Source organism: Orcinus orca, chromosome 8 (assembly GCF_937001465.1).
Source record: "Orcinus orca chromosome 8, mOrcOrc1.1, whole genome shotgun sequence".
Classification (NCBI taxonomy): domain Eukaryota; kingdom Metazoa; phylum Chordata; class Mammalia; order Artiodactyla; family Delphinidae; genus Orcinus; species Orcinus orca.
In genome coordinates, this window is record NC_064566.1 from 31,279,735 (window position 1) to 31,301,381 (window position 21,647).

The window sequence follows — 21,647 nt, forward strand, 5'->3', positions numbered from 1 at the left end:
ATGTTTCTCCCTTCCCCTTCATATCCTACTGTTCCATTGTAGAAAGAGTTGTATGGAGTAAACATGAGAGCCAATGATGTAAAGAGCAAAAGGGTGACTTCAAGAGGTGGTGGGAGGTGGGAGGGGTGTTCCCTGGCACGGTCCAGTGGTTAAGACTCCATGCTTTCACTGCCAAGAACCTGGGTTCAATCCCTGGTCGGGGAACTAAGATCCCACAAGGCATGGCCAAAAAAATTAAATAACTAAAAAATAATTTTAAAAAAGAGGTGATGGGAGAAAAGAGATGGGAACTCACTGGTGAATTCGTGCACGGCTGAAGGGGCCAGTATAGCAGTCTGACTCCTCCAGGTCTGGGAAAGCTGACTTGTCAAGAACCATGGGGTTTTGGGACATCCATTTTTTGATTCTTCTAAAATATTTTTGCACCCTGGAACAAAGTCACATTTTAGAACTGAATTAGGTTGCACTCCAGAGCCATGCCTACCTTCCACTACCGTTCTGAAAGATTCCCAAAAGACATACACACACCCACATTCACACACACATACATGCATTATTCCTGTACCCACACAAAGGAAATAATTCCAAAGCAAACCAAATCTGGCATTTATTTAAACTCTTTCAGGGCAACTAGGTGATCCTCATAAGAAAAATCTGTGGAAAATATTAGAAAATCATCATACATAAAGATGGGGTAGGAAAAAGCATAAAGAATAAAACCAGCAAGATTGTTTATTAAAGTTGAGTGTATGTATGTATATATCTATATCTATATATGTGTGGCTATAGATCACTTTAAAAACTATAGCAATGTGGCTCCAGAAAAGTGGAGACTGAAAAGAAAGAAATGGCTACAATGCACTCAATGCATTCAGTTCTGGGAGCCACAGGTCCTATGGTAACAGCAAGCGTTTCGGGTCAAGAAAAACTGGGTTCAAAGGCAGCTCTGCATTATAGTAACTATGGAAACTTGTATAAGTTAGTTAATTTCTTGCCTTTGTTTCCTCACCCATAAAATAAAAGTAATAATATTGACATTGCTGGAGAGTTGTGAGTTGGTGTTTTACATTAAACTTGATTAACAATAAGGAGAGTTGAGTCAAGGAGTCTTTGCTGTACTTTTAAGACTTTAACGGGTTTGTAAATCACCTGAAGATCTTGTTAAAATGCAGATACTAATTCAATAGATTTAGGGTGGTGTCTGAGATTCTGCATTTCTAACTAGTTCCCCGGGGTGCTCATCCTGCTATCCACTGACTGCGCTTTGAGGGGTGGATTTAGCATAGACTCCAGGTTAGAGAACATTAAAACACTGTTTCAGGAAATCTCACATCAGGATACTTTGGCCTCAGCTTTAGATTACAGTCACAACCCAGTTCTATGTGGTATATATACTGATTGGAATCATATTTATTTTTCAAAAGACAAAAATGAAAGCAAAAGAGATACTGACTCCAGAGATTGATTCTGAAAATGAGATTCTGAGTTGCTATAATAACAGCTGTGTTTACTTTAAAAATGTGCTATATTTACACACTATTTATGAGGTTCTATCTTTGGCAGTTTTTGGACTTCTTCTGCAATAGTGAGTCAAAGTGGCAGGATATAATATTTTCCTAGAGAAGTACAATGCATCTTAATATTTGGCCAACTCTGCTTAAACTTTAAAAAATTTAGTACAGCCATGTGCAGGCAGACTGTATCTTAAAAATGATTTCATCCAAGTCTATTATGGTAAAATTACCACGTCTATATAATTTGAAATAAGCATCAAGTTTTGATTTTTAGCATGCGAAGAGTTTGGACATTTTCTTTGCCAAGAAATGTTATCATTTAGATGCCAAGTCTTTTTTGGTTTTGGAGGGACCAGAGCATTTCTTTCTAGCCTAAAATAATAAATGAGTGTTATCTGAAGTGTCCACTTTGCTTCTTCTTATTACAAAGAAAGCCTCTGAAATCACAAAATATCGCTGTATTCCAGCCACTAGTGCACAGACATGTAAAAACACTGAATGGATTATATAGCAATTACTCCAACTTTTCAAAGTTAGCCTAGTGGAGAAAACAATGGGATAAAAAATTAGAGGATGAATTTGCCAGTCATTGAAATTGAGCCAAACATTTTCAATCTTTGAGCTTTATGTTCCTCATCTGTAAAGAGAGAAAGTAATTCCATCTGTCCTACTTCATTAGGTGGCTAGGAGGATCAAATAAAAGGAGGCATCTGATGACACTTAGAAAATGCTGATAGCTATAGCACCCAAGGGCTTACTATCTCTGACAAAATTGCAAACATACTAGAAATAAATGCCAATCAAAAAAATTAAAGAAATGAAATAAAATGACTTGTAGACCATCATTGACCTTTTACAGAAAAATAAACCATATTATCAGTTTAGGCTTTTCACATACTTCCTATGAAGGAATACATGATGTTTAATAGTGAAATGTGGTCAGGGCTGGATCTGAATCACAGGATGTGAAGATCTAGCTTATTATTTAATTTCTTCGATTCTCATTCAGTTTTCTCATCTCTTAAATGAAGGGATATTCTGATAATTAAATAGGTAATGACTGATCCCACAGTGCCCAGCACAAAGTAAACACTCAATAAATCTTTGTGATAATAATAAGGAAAAGGAGTATCACTACTACTTCTACAACCACCACTACCACCACCATGCCACCAACATGATCTAACGTATTACCTACACTCTACCAAACTTTTATCACGTTAGCAGTCTTGCAAACTCAAGATTTCATGGCATAATGTGAAGATGACCTCTAACAGAGCTTTAAATTCCTTTGCTAAAATCAGTGGAACGCAGAGAATTCAATGGAAATTGAAAAGAAATCTGGATTAAAGGGTCAAAAGAACGTGGTCAGAGCACAAACTCTATCACACCAGCTGTGAAAGCTAGGGGATGAGATGTGGGGTGGTAAGGAGTGGTGATAATGGAGTCATTTATTTTCCCTGATCTGCAAACCAGTTACTCTTTGTTCTGCCCCCCTGAATGGTCCTTTTGAAGATGCTTTGATAATTGAATATGAAAGTACTTTGTAAGCTAATGATAGATAGCAGCAATAATAAAACTATAGGCATTTCCTTTTGACCTGCCTGGAGAAACGATGATCTTTGAAACCTGGATAATTGCCTGTACATATTTACCCCTAATGTTTACTGGTCAAATTACCCATGCACAAAACATCTTTCCCATGTCAGGAAATGGAAAGCACAAGTGACATCTAAGTACACACATTAGACTTTTGCTTCCCTCTTTCTAATTGTCTAAAAATTGGGTTTTATAATTTTATAACATTGATGCCCGTACATATACACACACAACATTTAAATTTTCTTTTCCCAAGGTCAAGTTTAAAAAAAATCAAAATCAGTCATTTACTTAATTGAAAGTATAAACTCAGGCAAATACCAAGACAGTCATTTTTACAGTTTAATATGTCATATAATTTTATAAATGCCTTTCCTATTTATTTGTTACCCTCCCCATACGCATCCACTAACTCAAAGAACAAAGAGAACTATTTGTAATATGTAAACTGTAAAGCAGTAGACTATAGTAATGCTTAAGGTACATTAACAATTGTTTGGAATAACTGACAACCTTATTTTCATTTCATAAAATTAAACAAAAAATAATAAACACAAAAGATAATAAAACATATTATGACACATAATATAGCATTCATTTTTCTAGTTTACTTTTGTTTGACCAAAATACTAAAGAAAAACATCTTTCCACTATTAAAAATGTTTCTTTAGGATTTAGAATATACATATTTATCAGGAATTCTAAATACAAGTTTACTCTAAAACTAAATTATGACAGTATTACATAGACATTGGTTGCCAATTTAATATACAGGATTTTGTCCTTCTGTGAGTCTCTGAAAGGAAGATGTCTATTTAGCAGAAAACACACTAATTATACAGTGGCAAATCTCACTAATTCTATACAGCACCCAGAAGCAAACCTAAACATGTTTTATCAACACATCCAATATTAAACAGGCACATGCAGAGAAAAATATGGAAAACCTGCGGTTGTAAATTTATATATTATAACATCCCAATGAATTTGACCTTATTATGCAAAAATAACTTTGGAAATTTGCTTATATAGACCAGAAACGAATGAGCACAAGAGAAATGATGAAAGCTCATTGTAAATCTGAGCATGTCAACCTGACAAACAGAGGAATCCAACTGGCTAAGGAACATCATTAATTTTTTAAGAGCCATTTGAGTACTAATTCCTTTAGCATTCATTCAGATTTCAAGTTTTCCCCCTCATGATTTCCTTTTCTTGTCACTCATTCCTACCAACCTAAATTTAATGTTTAATAGAGTACAATACTCTCTTCTAGAATTCAAACTTTTCCTATTTTAGAGTTCTAAATTATATTCAGACATTTTCTTTGGTAAAAGAAGTAGATTTATTAAATTCTCTCCTAAAATGGTCACATATTTACACTGTATGATTTTGCTAGTTTTTGTGTCATTCTGATTTGCAATATCCTGCAACATTATTCAATAGGGTCTCCTCTACGACATTCACATTCTATTTTTTTTAATTGATTGTTTTGCAAGGAGCAGAAAAACAGCGAATTATTAAAAGCCTTTTGTTTGTAGAGTTCATTAAATGGAAGCTCATTTTCTCCAGTGAAACGGGGTCAAGGCAATTCAGGTGGGAGAGTTTCTTGTGTCTCAGGGTTGTATTTTAATTAATTCCTTTGCCATAGCTACTGTTACCACAATAGGCAAAGAGATGTTGTTTTGAGATAAAGCTCTTGAAAAGAAGTTTCCTTTCAATACCACAATTGAAAGAGAGGCAGGTTCAACTGGTGGAATAAGAGTAGGTCCGTAATACAAAAGATGCTGTATGGCCTTGGTAAACCACTTCATCACTCTGTCTTTCTTTACCATCTTATCAATAAGAGGTTTGGATTAAATGATCCAAGAGGCCTCTGCTGTGTCTATTGTTCTATTACTCTAGTGGGTCATCATTTACCCATCAATCCTCGTTTTATAACTATTTTTAAAATTAAAATCTCCTGAAACATGAACTTGCAATTAAAATCCTTGCTCCATAACATTATATCAAGGAAGGATTGTGGGAATGGCAATGGTAAATAGAAAAAAAGGGATCATCTGATTTTAAACATTGTCAAATTTGGCATAAGTCATTTTGAAAATATCTTGAACAAATCAGTAAAGTTTTTCTTTCTAAAATTTACAGCTGCTGATATGGGTAATCAAATGCATTTTTAATTTTTTCCCAAATGACAAATTGGTCGTAAACAAATTTCATATCACCCACCAACCTGCCCATTGATTTGCTCCTCTGGTCAGTGTAATAGGATTTTTTCCTGAAAAAAAAAAAAAAAGAAAGAAAGAAATCAGCTGAGAAAAGTCACAGGAAAATAGTGAAACCAGCAAGTGACAACATTCAATTACACTGAGCATTTCAATACTCTAACTTCCACATGCTAAAGAAAGACACGAAATGAACCAGTATAATAGGAAGAACTCTGAATTTGCATTGTTTCAGTTTCAGAATCTAAGTTACTAATAACAAAGACACTTTCATAAATCAATAGATCACTTTTGAATATTTGATTTTTAATTCTTTTTTGAAAGTTTGTCTTCTGCTACATAATGCATATTAACCAGATCACTTGCTTGTATGTTATATGAAGTCAGCTATTGATCTAAACACATATGTAATGAATATTTATGACTTGGCAAAGAACGTTAAGTTATAACCACTAAAAATTTAGAGAAAAAAAACAGGGTCTTTATCCTCAAAAAGCTACTTTTCAGTTGAGGAGACAAGTGATAGTTATAACAAAGTGTGATAATGCAGTAAAACAGAGAGGGCTATGGAAGTACCTGTGAAGGGATCTCAATTAGTTTTCATAGATGGAGGAGAAAGACAGGGAAGCTTTCCCAGAGGATGTGTTATCTGTGTTGAATCATGAAGCATGAACGGCAGTAGTCGTCTGAATGGAGTACTTAGGACATGGCATTTTAGACAGAGGTAGCAGCATATGAAATGGTTATGGGAGCAAGATTAACATGGTAAGATTCAGGGAACTTTGACTAATTTGGTAATTGCTGGGGTATAAATTGCAAGTTGAGGATAATAATAAAAGAGGTGAGGGGATGGTGAACAAGGCACAGATGATGAGGGGTCTTACCACTGATGCCAAGGTTTTTGGGTGAAAAGTTATAGGAAGATATTGAGTGTTTTAAGTAAGTGTGTAGCATTCTGATTTTAGAGAAACTAAATATTCTAGTGACAGAGGTTAATTCACCTTCTAAAAGATTCTCAATAAATCCACATCTTGGAGCTCAGGAATCTCATTCAGGGCCTTCTAAAATGCTTCTTTATCCCCACCCACCAAAACCCATTCCAGAGAATCAGAAAACTCCTCCATGGTGTGGTATCTAGAAAGCAGGGCCGAGAGTCAGGACAATTGATATTTAGTCCTGTGTTATTAACTGCTTAGAAAACTTGAAAAGCCTTCTGAGCTACCATATTTCATTGCAATCACCAGTCATAATCCTAGAAAAGAATTTTTAAGTTGTCTCTGACATACTCTAACACTAAATTCAGATATGGAGTTTCAAGGTTTGCTCTGTCTAGCCTAAACTCACACTTTAAATATCACCCCCCCACTCATTTTATCAGACATAACACAGGTTTGTGTGCATACATCATTCAATCAACTTGGTGCTTTGTGACCACCTAGAGGGGTGGGATAGGGAGGGTGGGAGGGACGGAGACACAAGAGGGAAGAGATATGGGGATATATGTATATGTATAGCTGATTCACTTTGTTATAAAGCAGAAACTAACACACCATTGTAAAGCAATTATACTCCAATGAAGATGTTTAAAAAAATCCCTATTGTACTATAAACCCATCTTCTCTCTGAACCTCCTCTACAAAGTACTCTCTTGCACTATTTACCCCGTATTATATAACTGTTCAATGACTATCTTCTATAGGAGACTGGGTTTCTTGAAGACGGTAGCTTCAGTTCATCTGACTTTGTGTATACTTGGCACATTCTTTGGTAAATAGTAAGCATTCCGATGGCTGATGAATAAATGAATGGGCTTTTGTATAATTCACAGTTGCATTTATTTCCTTCAGTGCCTGAGGGCACTTTGAATTTAGTAAACATTTACTAAATAAGGTATCGCTTTGAAAAACTACAAATGTAGAAATTGGTTTAAAATAATTTTCAGCATCAAAAAAATCTAGGAATGTGATTAAGAGGAGATAAAGATTATGGTTATAATGATCAGTTGTGGATATGGTAAGGAATAATATAAAAGAACAAGGTGGCATTTGGATAAAACATTATTCTTTTTATTGCTGCTATTTTGAAATATTTCTCTTAAACATTTTCTTTATTTTTGAAATGCTTTGGGAGAAATAAGAACAAGTGAAGGAAGAAAGTCATACAAGATGAATACACATATTTTTTAAACTGCTTATACTATAAGAACAAATAAAATTAAGAGACTCATTTTTCCTAATTAACTAACACCCTAGTTACCAGTCAAATCTAGGATGAACTATGTGTGACAAAATTAGTGCTGTCAAGTCCTCTTACTTGAGGACGGTTAGGTTATTGTTTATCTTGAGGACATGCCTGTAATGGGTGTATCTGCTTGGCTATAGAAAAGGGTGAGATTTCTTTTTGTATATGCAATCTCAGTGAATTGCCTGTGATGCATGTTGCATTCTGGTTTAATGTTTATTCAGTGATAAAAGGGTTATCTTTCTCTTCTATGTTTGTGGAGAAGTTTCCTTGGTTGGAGGAGATTTTGTTTTTAATTATATTTCCCCAACATATACAAGTGTACCTTTAGTTCATGCAGTCAATAATAACTTGCAGTTTTCCTTAGTTCTTCTGCATAAATGAGCCTGCAGGACCAAATTATTTCCTACCCACTATCCTCACTGCATAATTTATTAACTGCATATTGTTCATGGATAGAGCTTTCTTTATTTTCCCTTAATTTTTCATTTGAAAGATTCTTCTATTCTACACCTTGCATCAAGACAGCATTTATCTACCTACCTACTTACCCATCTATTACAACAACCACTCAAAATTATAAGTAAATGCTTATCTCCATCACTGTTTCCAACCACTGTTTCACACAGCCAGTGGCCACTTGTGGAGATGTCTGTGTGGCCAAATGAGAAGGACAGACGGTCACATGGGTGCGACCCTGGGGCCCTGCTCCTTGTCAAGCAAAGCTACTGCACTGTTATCTATTCTATATATTGGGCTCCCTGTATGTTGTTACATTATTTTATTTTTGAGTGAGATATCCTTTGCATAAAAAAGTCATCTAAGTTTAATCCCAATTGTGATAAAAGATTGTTCTTAATGTTTTAAAACATTTTCCCCCAAATTTGCTATGATTAAAATATTTGTGGGAGGAGGAGCTTGAGGAAAGATGGAAGGTTGACCCCACCTTTGGACTCAACCTGAGAAGCTACAGGGTGACTGAAACACCTTAAAATATGTTTGACCAATTTAATGTGAGAGAAGGGTAAGAATGAATAAGAATCACCTTTGAATCAAAAGAAAAGTAATGAATGTGGGAATTGATATTTCTGGAATGTACAAGACACAGGCTAAGTCTTTCCTGATAGAATAAAAACTAGAAAATGTGGACTATTTTAACTCTCTAAAATTTCTTGGTTAGTTTGGAAACATCAAGTCCAATACGCAAGCCATATCTACTTTGGAAAAATAATCAAGAAAAGAAATAGCTAGAAAATTTATGTATATAAAATTCTACACATGCAGAATATCAAGCATAAAATGTAGATAAAATGCTGAAGTTTCAAGTTCATACAGTAAGTTACCAGAAAACTTTTGAAGGAAGGGTTATAACTCTAATAATTTTTTTCTGAATAAATTTGCAGCTTTTCTTTCTGAAATGCAATATATAGGTTTCAACACTGAATAAATACATGGAATAGTCAAGCACGGATATGTTTTTATGCATAAATCTTTAAAAAATCTTGTCTTGAAAAAAGATATGTATTTTTCCTATTTAAGTTCTTTGTTATTCTTGTATATTTTACTTTTAACACAATATATATGTTCCTAAATATGATAACAGTTGACATTTGGAAAATGAATTGGTAATCATGAAAACACTTTGCCACTTATTCTATGCTTGAATAACATTCTCTTTTTATGAGCTGACTGCTATCCCAAATTTTAGGTGTACCTTATAAATAAATCAGAAGTTGGTTACTAAGGAGTTAGTTAATGCTACATCTATTATTTAAACTGATCTGTAAATATGTTATAAAAGAACTCTGAGTTCCAGCATTTCTCAAAATGTTTTCCCAAGGACATCATCATATTAAGATTTTAAAAAATCCATCATCAGATGGAAATTAAGGAAAGACTTCTCTGTGTAACTGTCTGTTGGAATTTATAAAAATTATAAGAATTATTAAAATATTAAAAATCTTCAAGACAATATTTCTCTATCAACTGTAACAGAATCACTAGGGATGCTTGTTAAAAATACCCAATCTTGGGCTTCCCCGGTGGCACAGTGGTTGAGAGTCCGCCTGCCGATGCAGGGGACACGGGTTCGTGCCCTGGTCCGGGAAGATCCCACATGCCGCGGAGCGGCTGGGCCCGTGAGCCATGGCCGCTGAGCCTGCGCGTCCGGAGCCTGTGATCCGCAACGGGAGAGGCCACAACAGTGAGAGGCCCGCGTACCGCAAAAAAAAAAAAAAAAAAACCAATCTTATCCCTGACCTAATATGCCAGAATCTCTGGATGTAGGTTCTAGGGACCTTCATTTTTACTAAGTTTCCCAGGTGATTCTGATGTATTCTGAAGACTGAGAACCACTTCTCTAAAAATTCCTACAGTAAATAAACTTATTGTTTAACTTAGAAATTGAGGAACATATTTGGTCACAGGATATTTTTCTTTTACATCCTCTGGAACCAGTGTTCCTTTGACAAACTTTGAGGAAAAGCTGTATATTTTCTAATATTTATATTATTAAATCAAAAGAGTCACAATGGCATTTTCCAAAATTTCAGTAATGTGGAAATTGTGAACATTATCTTGAAAAACATATCATAAAGAAGAAATTTGAGCCACATCATCAATAAAAAGAGACAGTAAGTGTATACATTTCATGGTTTTCATATTTCTTTCTTTGGATGTATCAGAACTCTTCTTTCAAATGCAATCTTACCAGAAAATAAAAATGAATATCATTTATAAAAAGCAAAACCATCAACTGAAGAAAACATCTTATTCAGAACTTCCGTTGAAATAGGACACTATGGCACACAGATTGGAGACCTAGGATCTAATTTATACAAACTGGAGACACAGTCTGGTAAGGGAATTGTTTTTAATGAACTGCTAAGTTAAAGACACAAATAATTAAATTTGATACAGATTTTTTAAAAAAACAAAGTTATGAGAATATTGATTAAAGTCAGAGTTCCTCAAAATTTATCTGAAAAAGTCAAGAGTAAGGGAAATGAGAGAAAAAGGTCAGTGTGCTCTAACAGACTTTCAATTTTTAAAATTAATAAAATCCAACTGAGATGGTGGAATGAGCTGTATGAAATGTGTGATGCTGTAGATTCTGTTGCCATCGTCTTTGTAAGACTTTTTCCCTATAAACTACAGCAGAATGGACATACTTTGAAAGTATACTGACAAAGAAAGGAAAACCATCTTTGAAATTATGAATGTCAAATATTTGGTGTAAAGCAAACATGTTAACCAACATTTATGTTTTCACTGAATGAAAGTATAATTTCAAATTAATAATGTGTCTTTGCCAGGGACTAAGAATCAAATGATGACAAATTCCCCCTTGGATAGCAAAAAAGGATTCAATCTTTCGGACCCCTGGCAAACAAGTGCTTTGTATAAAGTCCAGAGGAGATAAGTGGAAGATATGCTCCTTTTTTTGATGGAATATTTTAACACAATGTTCAGTTAACCTGAAGAGCAACTGAATACTGAAATCCACTGAAATGGCACACTTTGTGATGGTCTCTAAGGGTTTCCTCCTTTTAGATCGACAAGGAAATTAGTTTGTGCAAAAATTCAACTATACCTCTGCTCAGAAACAATGGTGAAATCACAGGAATAGGGGCAGGATAAAGGTATGTAAAATCAGGCTTAATTTGGAATTTTTTAGCAATTTCACCCTGATATCAGAAAGTAGGTTATTGTCTTGGGTGTCACACTTCTTTTGCATCTTTGTTTATATCCTGCAGTCAAAATAGAACTCGTTTAAAATAATTTTGTAAGAATGCAAACAAATAAAATAATAGGGACCCACAATCCCACCCAGCAGAAGCAATCATGTTTAGCATATTATATTTTCTTCTAATTTTATTTCTATTCATTTTACATTGTTGAAATCTCATTGTATGAATACATGCATATCCTTCACATTTTATTTAAATTTATTTATTATTTCACTACAATCATTAATAAATCCTTGTACCCATTTGTTTCATAAATGAATTATATTGCATTGCAAGGGTATATATAAATTATTTAAATCCTCTACCATTGAACATAGGAGATACTTCCATTTTTCATAATTATAAATAGTACTTCAGGGAATGTTTTTACATATTTTTCAATTATCTTCTTAAGATAAAAAGTGGTTATGAAAAGTTTTAAGTCTCACAGAAAATAATTTTAAATTCAGTTTCAGAATATTTTATGAAATTTGATTCTCACCCATAAATCAATAGAGGTGATTATTCACCATATCTATGCGAGGTTTGAAGAGTACTACTTGTGAAAGTCTTTGATAATTTCATAAGTTAAAATGAAGCTCATTGTTTTAATTCTGCATGATTTTGTGTAGCATGCATATATACAGACCAAACAAGAAGAAAGCAGATAGAGCAAAGGCAAGTATTCTCCCATTATCAGCTTGTAATAAGTCACAGGCATGTATTTCACAAGACTTTTTAGAAGGAGACGTAGTGTCAGCAGGAAAAAATTCCTCAAAACTCAAGACATGAAGAGTTGCACAGTGTATACTTACCTAGTTGTACTCTCAAGTTTGGTTCAGTAGAATGACCTTAATTAAAAACAGTCCTCTGTAGACTCCAAAATATCTAATCATAATACAAATAATATCTCATAGGTCCTTACTTGCTTCTTTCAGGGACCAAGTTTCATAAAAATGTACAAACTTCAGGTTTTTGTAGGTATCTTATTAATAATTTATATAAGGTGCCAGAGAATTCAAAAGACTTTACTCATTTTCTTTTGTTTTTTATTTTATTATTATTATTTAATAGGTATTATTTACCTATCTTATAGGTATTATTTACCTATCTTATAAATATCATCTGTACAGAGAATTTTGAAACTTTTACCCAAGGAGGAATGGGAGTCAATTTAGGTATCTAATTCTAATATTGTCACAGTAAGATTCCTCTGTAGTTGCCAACACTTAATCAATTTCTGTTTTGTGGGCAATGACTGTGGCTGCATCTTCCAAAGCCTGAGGTGTTTCAGGTGACTAAAAAGACAGTGATCAACATCCCATATTTCATCTTGAATACTGCAGAGGCTTGTCATGAGACCTGAGGCTGTCAGCACTCTTACAGAGTTGGCCTCTTCCATGCCACCAGGTCTGAGAAATTTCTCCATATTTTTGAATTGCACTCTTACTGTTCATTCATATTCATTATCTAGAGGTTCTTTTACTTGGTATCTTGTTACCCTAAACCTTTTTAAACCTTCTTAGCAGTTGATAAAGCATACTGAGCTCCAAAAAAGTGTAAATGTTCATATCTTCAATGTGAGTTAAAACTTTGCACATAGTAGAAACACTTGAATTTTATTGTGAGAGATCATGAAGGAAAGTGATAGATTCTGCATATAACACAAAACACACAATATGGGGAAACACATCTATTCAATTTTTGCTTGCCTATAGGAAGGACTGAAAAATCTTTGAACTGAGAAGGCCTTTTATTACCATTTATCCTTTGGCATTGAGGACAGAGCTAAGAAACCATCTGGTTGAATTCCACCTGAGGAATGATTCTTGCTAACTGCTATACAGAAAAAGAACACTGTATTTGTACACATAAGGATGCTACACACTTACATTTCCTGAGTTTCACAAAAATAAGAGTTCCATCTACCTATATTAAATAAGAAGTGAAATTGATCTTGGGAATTATAAGTTAAAATTTGAAAACAACTATTTTTCCCCTCCCTCTAGTCAAGTCCAGCTAGAAATGATATAGCTGGGAACCAGAACACTTACCACATTAAGCAAGCAAATTAGAAGGAAAGATAAATGTCCAAGGTAAGCTAAACTTTGGAAGAAAAAGCATTTCTTCTGTAGAAAGAATTACATTTATTGCTCTCAAGTTTTTCAAAAAACAGGCTCATCTTAATATACATTGAGATAGAATGAAATAAAATTTGAAAGTACCTGAAGGGCATCCTGATATTCAGCCTCTCTGCATACTTGCACAGCGTGTCCCATGGAATATGAATTTTAATAAACATGATATCAGGGTTTGCAACAGCTGGCTGCAAAGGACAGCAGAACAGACACCACTTAGAGCTGATAATATCATGCCACAATTTGATCTGAGAGGGAAGGACATTTTCCCCTTGCCTACACATGAATCATCATCACCCATTTAAAAGGAATTTATATGAATAAAATTTCTTAATACAGAAATACCTTAATCAAAATGTAATAATGCCATTGAATGCAAAAAATAATCATCCATGTGAGTTAGTGCATTTTCTTCCTTTGATCATTATCAAGATCCAGAATCCCTAATCAGAACAATCATGAGCCAATTAGGAATCTGAAGTTATTCTTGTTTGACACCTTCTCATGATCCTCTCACTCCTGCTCTGGGGTGGCGGGGTGGGGGGCAGTGGTGGTAGTGGTAAAAACAACACTGACAGTTGCTACCAGTTATTCATTCACTTATTCTTCTAGCACATTTTATTGAGTAATTACTCCTGTAATTAAAACGAGGTCCTGTGAAAATCCTGGGGATAAACAGAGTATAAATCCTACAAGTCCATAGCCTTACAGAGCTGTCAAATTTGCACGCTTACTCGAACCTTAACAGGTTAGTATACTGTTTCTTGCAAGAGATCATAAGACTTTGTGTCTTCGATCTAGACAAGAGGTTTTTAAGCAAAATCAAGTGTGCATCAGAATTATCTAAGGAGCTTTTAACAAAATTGAGTACTCTGGTCTAATTCTTAAGAATTCCCAGAATTGGATTCCATTGTTCTGAATATTTTTCTCATACCACTAACAGAGAATCAGATGCCTTTCTGAACCAGATAATCATCAAGATTCCTAGATCTGGTCCAGTAGTCTAAAATAAGTAACTAAATAATTGACCATTTTGTCATTATATATCACTAATGTTCATATTATACTTAAAAAAACAAAGCCTAGACAGTTATTTTCTGAAATTCCTACAATATCTGAGGCCCATAGAGCAAGAAAGAAGTTTGTGGGCACTGTAGCACTGAATTCCACAGAGCATATTCCTCAAATGATTAGAGAAGCTGAATTACGTCAAGGAAGAACTGCTCTTCGCTTCCATTTAGGCACAACATGTCAGGTTACAACTGGACTCCACTTGGTTAATATTTTTCCTTTAAATTTCAACTAGATGGAACATCTCAAGAAACATAACAATCTTAAAAGCTCAAAAGTATGGAAGAAATTTATCAGTCTAATTTAAAATTATATATTTAAAAATTAAACTATACAATTTTATATTCATATATTCAAAAAGCTATGTTTTAGATATGGCTAATTTCATGAATTTGCCAGAACATATTTCAAATTTGTGGTACCCACATTTTAAAACAGTATTATTAGAGAGCCACGGGACAATCATTGGAATAATACTCAGCTGTAGACAGCAGGCTGATCACCATTGACACTGGACAGGCACTTTCACAGACTAGCATTTGGAAGTGTTTGTTCCCTGAAGTATTATGAAAAAAGGGGGGATCATTCCAAGGTCAAGACAATTTAGGGTTTCTCCCTAGAGGACTTGTGAGACATTTTAATATGCATGTACTTGCTAAAATATCCGAGAAGGTAAATAAAGTAAACAGAATTTCCAAAATTTTAGACCATGTGTTATTTTTTCTTTTTAGTTTATTGAGGTACTAGGTATTTTTCAAATCACCAGGGGAAAATAGCAAAAGGTGCTTCCTGTGCAATTTCCAAAGGACTTTCCTACTTCAAATATGTTTGTTTTAAATTAAAGATAAAGAATGATAAAAAAATTAACAATGACAGAAGTCATATTAGGTGTTAAATATCTAAAGGCCTTTGAATTCAGACTAAGTTTACACACTTTAGCTATGCTTGAGGAAATAATGTATATAACTTTTGCTCACATTCTTGCCCCCAATAGTCTATTCGTAGCACAATGGCCAGAGTTATTCTTTAAAACGTGACTCAAATCATATAACTTCTCAGAACCCCATTTCAATTAGAGTGAAAGCCAAAGTTTTTCCAATGACCTACTCAGCCTTTTATAATTTCACCTTCAATATCTTGTGAACCCACTCTCCTACTAATCTCCCTCTCATTCTCTCTACTTCCATCATTTGGTCACTTACTATGACTTTCCTGCCCTCACTCCATCATTCTTAACCTTGCTCTATTTTTTCCCATAGTACTTATTATCTTCTAATGAATGAGTCTATTTATGTAAATGCCATGAGAGAAGGGATTTTCACTTTGTTCATTTGTGTCTACTGAGCACCTAGTTCTATGCCAGGCACATAGTAGTCACTAAGCATTTGTTGAGTGGATGAATGAATGAATGAGTTAACTTACTTTGAGTACACATTCTATGTAACGTGTACCTAAGCAAGAGATGATGAAGACAAGAAAGCAAATAAACCAGAATTATTCTGGAAGAGGTCCTATGTCAGGATTCAAATTAGCATCATGAATAGCTGGCTTATCACTGATTATTAATTCATTCCTGTCAACCCTTAAGATATGAAAAAATCTATTACACTCAAATAAAGGAGATACTTTAGAAGGATGTTACTTCATTAATTCTACCATTGATGAATGAAACGTCAAGCTGAGTGCACATACAGCTAGAACATTTCTAATTTTGTATGTCTTAACTTTAAAAAAATATATATATCTTTTCCAAGCAACATAAATTGTCTTCTCTTATAATTTCCTCAGATTAATTTCTCTTTTGTTGTACCTCTACTTAAAAACCAAAAAAAACAAAAAACAAAAGTAGTTTTATTTTCTTGCAGCTACTGAGCAGGAGGTTGGCGAAGGGCTGGTGTTGGCAGGGAGAAAAATTACTTTCACCCTTGGAATCAGAAGCTCTCAATCTGGCACTATTCTGTTTAGCTCTGATGCAGGCAGGCTTTTCCAAGGGAACAAAGCACCCACCGCCTTCACACTTCACATTATTATTTAATTATTCCATCCAAAATTCCCAAGAGGTAGAAAATTCATTCTTGAGAGAAAAGGAAATTTTAAAATGTGTTTTTACACAGTCGCTCTACAAGTTGGTGGCAGAGAGCTGAAAAAAGAAAAAAAAAGAATATGGTAGCTCATGTATTAAGTCTAAGATAAAGACAAAATGCTGATATAATCTGGAAATACACTTGGATAACAAAGTACCTATCCTGACAGTTACAGATCATCTACCTATTCATTTATACAGTCTTCAAATATGGATCATTATCTCTGATGATGTGATTATCTAGAAACTGTCCACATCAACATACAATTTAATGAAGATTTGAGATGCACTCTGTATCAGGCTCAGTGCTTAACTCTGGGGAATATAAATTTTAAAAATGGGAACTTGTTCCCTAGGGAATACTCCCATTTTTCAGCTAACAAATCCAATACTTGCTGACATTTTCACAATTTCATTTTCCCTTTCCACCTGCCACAAGCCCTAAATATTTTCAATTTAATAGTTATTAAAATTAAGTTGCAAACAAAGCCCACAGCCTATGATAGTAGAAACTTTAAGAAGAAATAAATGTTTATGATAATGTAAAATGCTGGATTTGATAGTTCAGATAGCTACAAGTATTTAGATACCAGTTAGTCATCAATTAACATAAGGTTTAAACTAAAAATATATCTAGGTTCTATCTTGTATTCACGGAGTTAAGTATCTTTCTATGTCTGTTTGCTTAAAAGGGCGATACATGATATTGATTTTTTTTAATAGTGTCAGAATTCTAAGAGGTCCTCTAAGATCCTCATGCCCTACTGTCCTTGTCTTGTACAATCTCCAGGATCTGTGAATATTATGGCATATTCACTCCCATGATTAAGTTCTATTATAAGGCATATTTGCTTTTAAAAAAGAGATATTGTCTTCCACTGCAGATAAGTCCCTAAAAAGGACTGGGCTTTTCCTGGCAAGTGAGATTCAAAAGAGCAGAGGGACACAAGGGAGAGTCTCCCTTGTGAAAAACGGTGGGGGGCTTGTGGCAAGAAATGAGAATGGCCTCTAGGAGCTGAGAGAGGTACCTGGCTGATAGCTAGCAAGGAGATGGGCAACTCAGTCCTACAACCACAAGGAACTGAATCCTATCACAACCACATAAGCTTGAAAGAGTATCCTGAGTTCCAGGTATGAATGCAAGCCCATCCAACACAATGATTTAAGTCTTGTGAGAAACAGAGCAGAGAGCTCAGCCATGCCATGCCCAAACTTCTGATCTGCAGAACTGTGTGCTAACAAGTGGGTTTTATTTTAAGCTGATGAATGTGTGGTGATTTGTTAAGCAGCAATAGAAAGTCAATATAAACAGTGTCGAACAATCTTGTGGAAATTTTAAGATAATACTTTTTCATGATATAATGTTAGCATGCTTATTTAATTTAATTTAATTTATTTATTTATTTTTGGCTGCATTGTGCCTTTGTTGCTGCGCACAGGCTTTCTCTAGTTGTGGTTAGCAGGGGCTACTCTTTGTTGCAGTGCACAGGCTTCTCATTGTGGTGGCCTCTCGTTGCAGAGCATGGGCTCTAGGCATGCAGGCTTCAGTAGTTGTGGCACGTGGGCTCAGTAGTTGTGGCTTGTGGACTGTAGAGCACAGGCTCAGTAGTTGTGGCACATGGGCTTAGCTGCTCCACAGTATGCAGGATCTTTCCGGACCAGGGCTCAAACCCGTGTCCCCTGAATTGGCAGGCGGATTCTTAACCACTGTGCCACCAGGGAAGTCCCAGCATGCTTATTATATAAACATGTTTTGTTCACTTAAACTGTGTTTGTCATAGCAGGTTGATTTTACACGTTAACATTGTGATAATTAATTTAGTCCTAATTAACTCAACCATTTAAAAAATCAATGTCATTACTCTTAGAATTAGGAACATAAGTAAAAATATCTTTGGCAACTAAAACAACTGTAGAAAGTTAACTTTAAAATACAATTTAGAAATCTTAATTTTCCTTGATATTACACTTGGTATTCTAACTCTCTACTGGATCTCCCCCTTCATCCTTCCCCAAAAGCCTTTTAATTTTTTATCTCATCTGTCTTCTGTTTCCTCGATCTTTCTCTTCCGTTTCTTCCCTTTCCTTCTCTTCCCTTCTCTTCCTGCCTCTCTCCATTCACCCTTCTTTCCTGGATCTTCCCCATCATCATTTAAACATCTCATATAAGAAAAAATGAAAACAGGAAGAAAGAAGTGAAACCTCATGAGACCTCATTTCCCTCTCTGGCTCTTGCTCTTCATCCTCCCATTCACAGATGAGCAAGTTGGTTGATGATATTTGCTGCAGCCTCTATTTTTCCATTATCTAGTCACTCTTCAATTCATGACAGTCTAGCTTCCAAGTCCATCTCCTCAGAGAAATGATTCTCACTGATTTCACCAAAGATCACATTCTCCAACTAATTGGGCCTCTTTCTTGTCTTACTTGACTTCTTAGCGTATTTTACCCTGAAAACCAATCTTCCCTGCGACTCCTCATCGCTTCTTCTTCCACCTACATCCAACTCCTTTAACTGTCTATTTTCCTTTCCTACTTTTTACAGGCTCACTCCTAGGCTCTTTTTTTTTTTTCCATTCTCTCCAGTGATTTCACACTAATACACAGCTTATATTACCATCTATATTATAAAGGCTAAAGCATTTACCTTCAGTTTAGACTCCTCATTTGGGCTCTAGACACAAATTCCAAACATTTTTACTTCTACTTCTCAATGGTACCTCAATTACAAGCTTAGGATCTTCAGTCCCAAAATCCCATTCCACCTTCTCCCCAAGTTAGCTCTCTTCTGATGGCCAGCAATTTTATACTGGCTATTCCTTCTGCAAATAGTTTTCTGTTCCCTTATCTTCCACATGATGGACTCCTTTTCATTCAGATAACTTTCTTTCACATCACACATGCTAACATAGCTACTTAGTCACACTCTCTATATAATACTATTCTGTTTTAATTACCGGTAATATTCCTTACTGTTTAATTTTCTTGTATATTTATGGTTTCTTTCCTCCCATGAGAACGTGGCCCATTTTTATCTTGGTTTCTATATGTCCCCAGAATGAAGCATATAATAGGTACTTCATTAATGTTCCTTGAATGATTAAAGAAATTGCTCAAGTCACAAGCCCAAGTTATCCTTGAAATCTTTTCTCTTTCTACCATATCCAAACCACCACCAAATATCTATATTTTAACTTAAATATCTATCAGATCTATTCCTTTCTCTCCATTTCTAATGCCACCCATGATCTCTGTGCATATCCAGTCTTGCTTTTAAATCTATACTCTTTTCAGCAATCTAAAGTTTCATTTTTGAAAACAAATATGGTCATGATATTGCCTGCTTAAATTTTTCAGCAGCTTCCCATTTTTTCTAAGAAAATCATCAAAAGTCTTGAACTACAAAATGGAATTACTTAACCCTAACCATTCTTTCCAAACTCATTTAGTACATTTTATTTCTGGTATTAAAAATACCAGTGTTCTTCCTCCCACCACCATACTGATATTCAGTTGATCCACGCTATGGTGGAGTCTGTCATCAAGGTTTTAAAAGATCCCCAGGGGATTCTAATGTGCAGCCAGTATTGAAAACCAGATTTCAATACTGGTTTCATAGATGAAAACATCTATCCCTTTTATCCACCTACTTTAACTATTTCATTTTCCAAATCTCAGTTCAAAGTTTATTTCTTTGATTTTACTTCTCCCTTTCCTTCTTGTCTTCCCTCATCCTCAAGATTAGATTACTGACCTCCTCATAAGCCATTCTAGCACCATTTGCTTCTCTTTTAGGTCACTTAACATGATTTGAATTTATAAAGGGTATTGTAAGGAAGGATTTTAGACTTTATATTAATAAGTGGAGATTGAAAATCACCTTGGATTAGAATAGCTTTATTTTGCAAAGCCACTTAAATATCCTCTTAGATATGCAATTACTAGTCAAGTGGAAAGAGTAATAACAAGACTTTTTAAAAAAAATTTGCAGCACTCTCCTTTGCTTGGGTTGGCAGAGTTCCTTAGAGATTTTTGGATCAAATTTCATATGCCTTTTAGGGCCTTTCTGGAGGGAAGATATACCAATTCCTCAACTCTGACACAAAACTAATATCATCTATTCTGCAGAATTGGGGTAGCCTTAACCCTTCCCATTGTCAGAAAAATAAGTCATTTATCTCTATGAGGAGATAAATAGAAGGAAAGGGGAAGTAGAGCCTGGTAACTTGTATGAACACGATGGCTACAGTTTGTGGGGATGGTCATTCCAATGAAATGTGCAGCTGAGGTTGAATACTCTTTCTGGCCAGCTGTCCTGGTACTTTATTGAACTGTGGGGACCAAATCCTAATCATGTGAATGTGAACTTAAAAGAGCTGTAATTATGGAACCTAGAATGAAAAGCCATTTGTCCAGGAACAAAGGTACACATGTGTACTCTTTTTCTAGAAAAAATAGAAAAAAAATGGGACATGATGCTTTTTTAAAGAAAAATGGGAATCTTTTGGCAGTAACTGAAGAGTGGGAGCTCAAGAATGAATGGATTTCCCTTAAAAGCAAAACAAAACCCCTTTTGGATGAATAACATCCAGTATTATTCTTGGGAAAACTTGGAGGAGTGAGGGAGAGGAACACACACAAGAGAATCTGGACTTTCCACCAAGAAAACTAGGTGGAGACTGTGAGCCAAGTTATATCTCTTTTACAAGTAAACCATTTTCATGACTGACTCCTCCACAGACTGTATGTTCAGTGAAGGCAGGAGTGTGGTCTGCTTAACTCACCTGATCTCCAACATCTTCATGGAATCTGTCAAAATTACTTGCTGAATTAAGAAATAATTATAAATACATGAGCAAAATAACTACCAGCATTATAATAGCAAGCAGGTATAAACTGCTCTGGGAACAGATGACAATCAGTCACTTATTCATTCTGTTTGTATGGAGATTTTGAGAAATCACAAGGAAATTAAATTAATAAAAACCTATCACAAGACTTGAGTTTGTAAGATTTTTCAATAAATACTTCCTAATTGAATTAATCAC

The 21,647-nt window shown here is 34.9% G+C and overlaps 2 protein-coding genes across 5 annotated transcripts in view; one reads left to right on the forward strand and one right to left on the reverse strand.

Moving 5' to 3' along the window:
- ANO3 (anoctamin 3) overlaps positions 1 to 21,647 on the reverse strand; it is a 271,028-nt gene that overhangs the window by 102,789 nt on the left and 146,592 nt on the right. Inside the window, exons 6-8 of the mRNA XM_004263929.3 lie at positions 13,533 to 13,633; positions 5,347 to 5,391; positions 296 to 427 (exon numbers count right to left, since the gene is read on the reverse strand). Coding sequence (XP_004263977.2) covers positions 296 to 427; positions 5,347 to 5,391; positions 13,533 to 13,633 — 278 coding nt within the window. The remainder of the gene's footprint in view (positions 1 to 295; positions 428 to 5,346; positions 5,392 to 13,532; positions 13,634 to 21,647) is intronic.
- MUC15 (mucin 15, cell surface associated) overlaps positions 1 to 21,647 on the forward strand; it is a 114,477-nt gene that overhangs the window by 44,461 nt on the left and 48,369 nt on the right. The window lies entirely within an intron of this gene.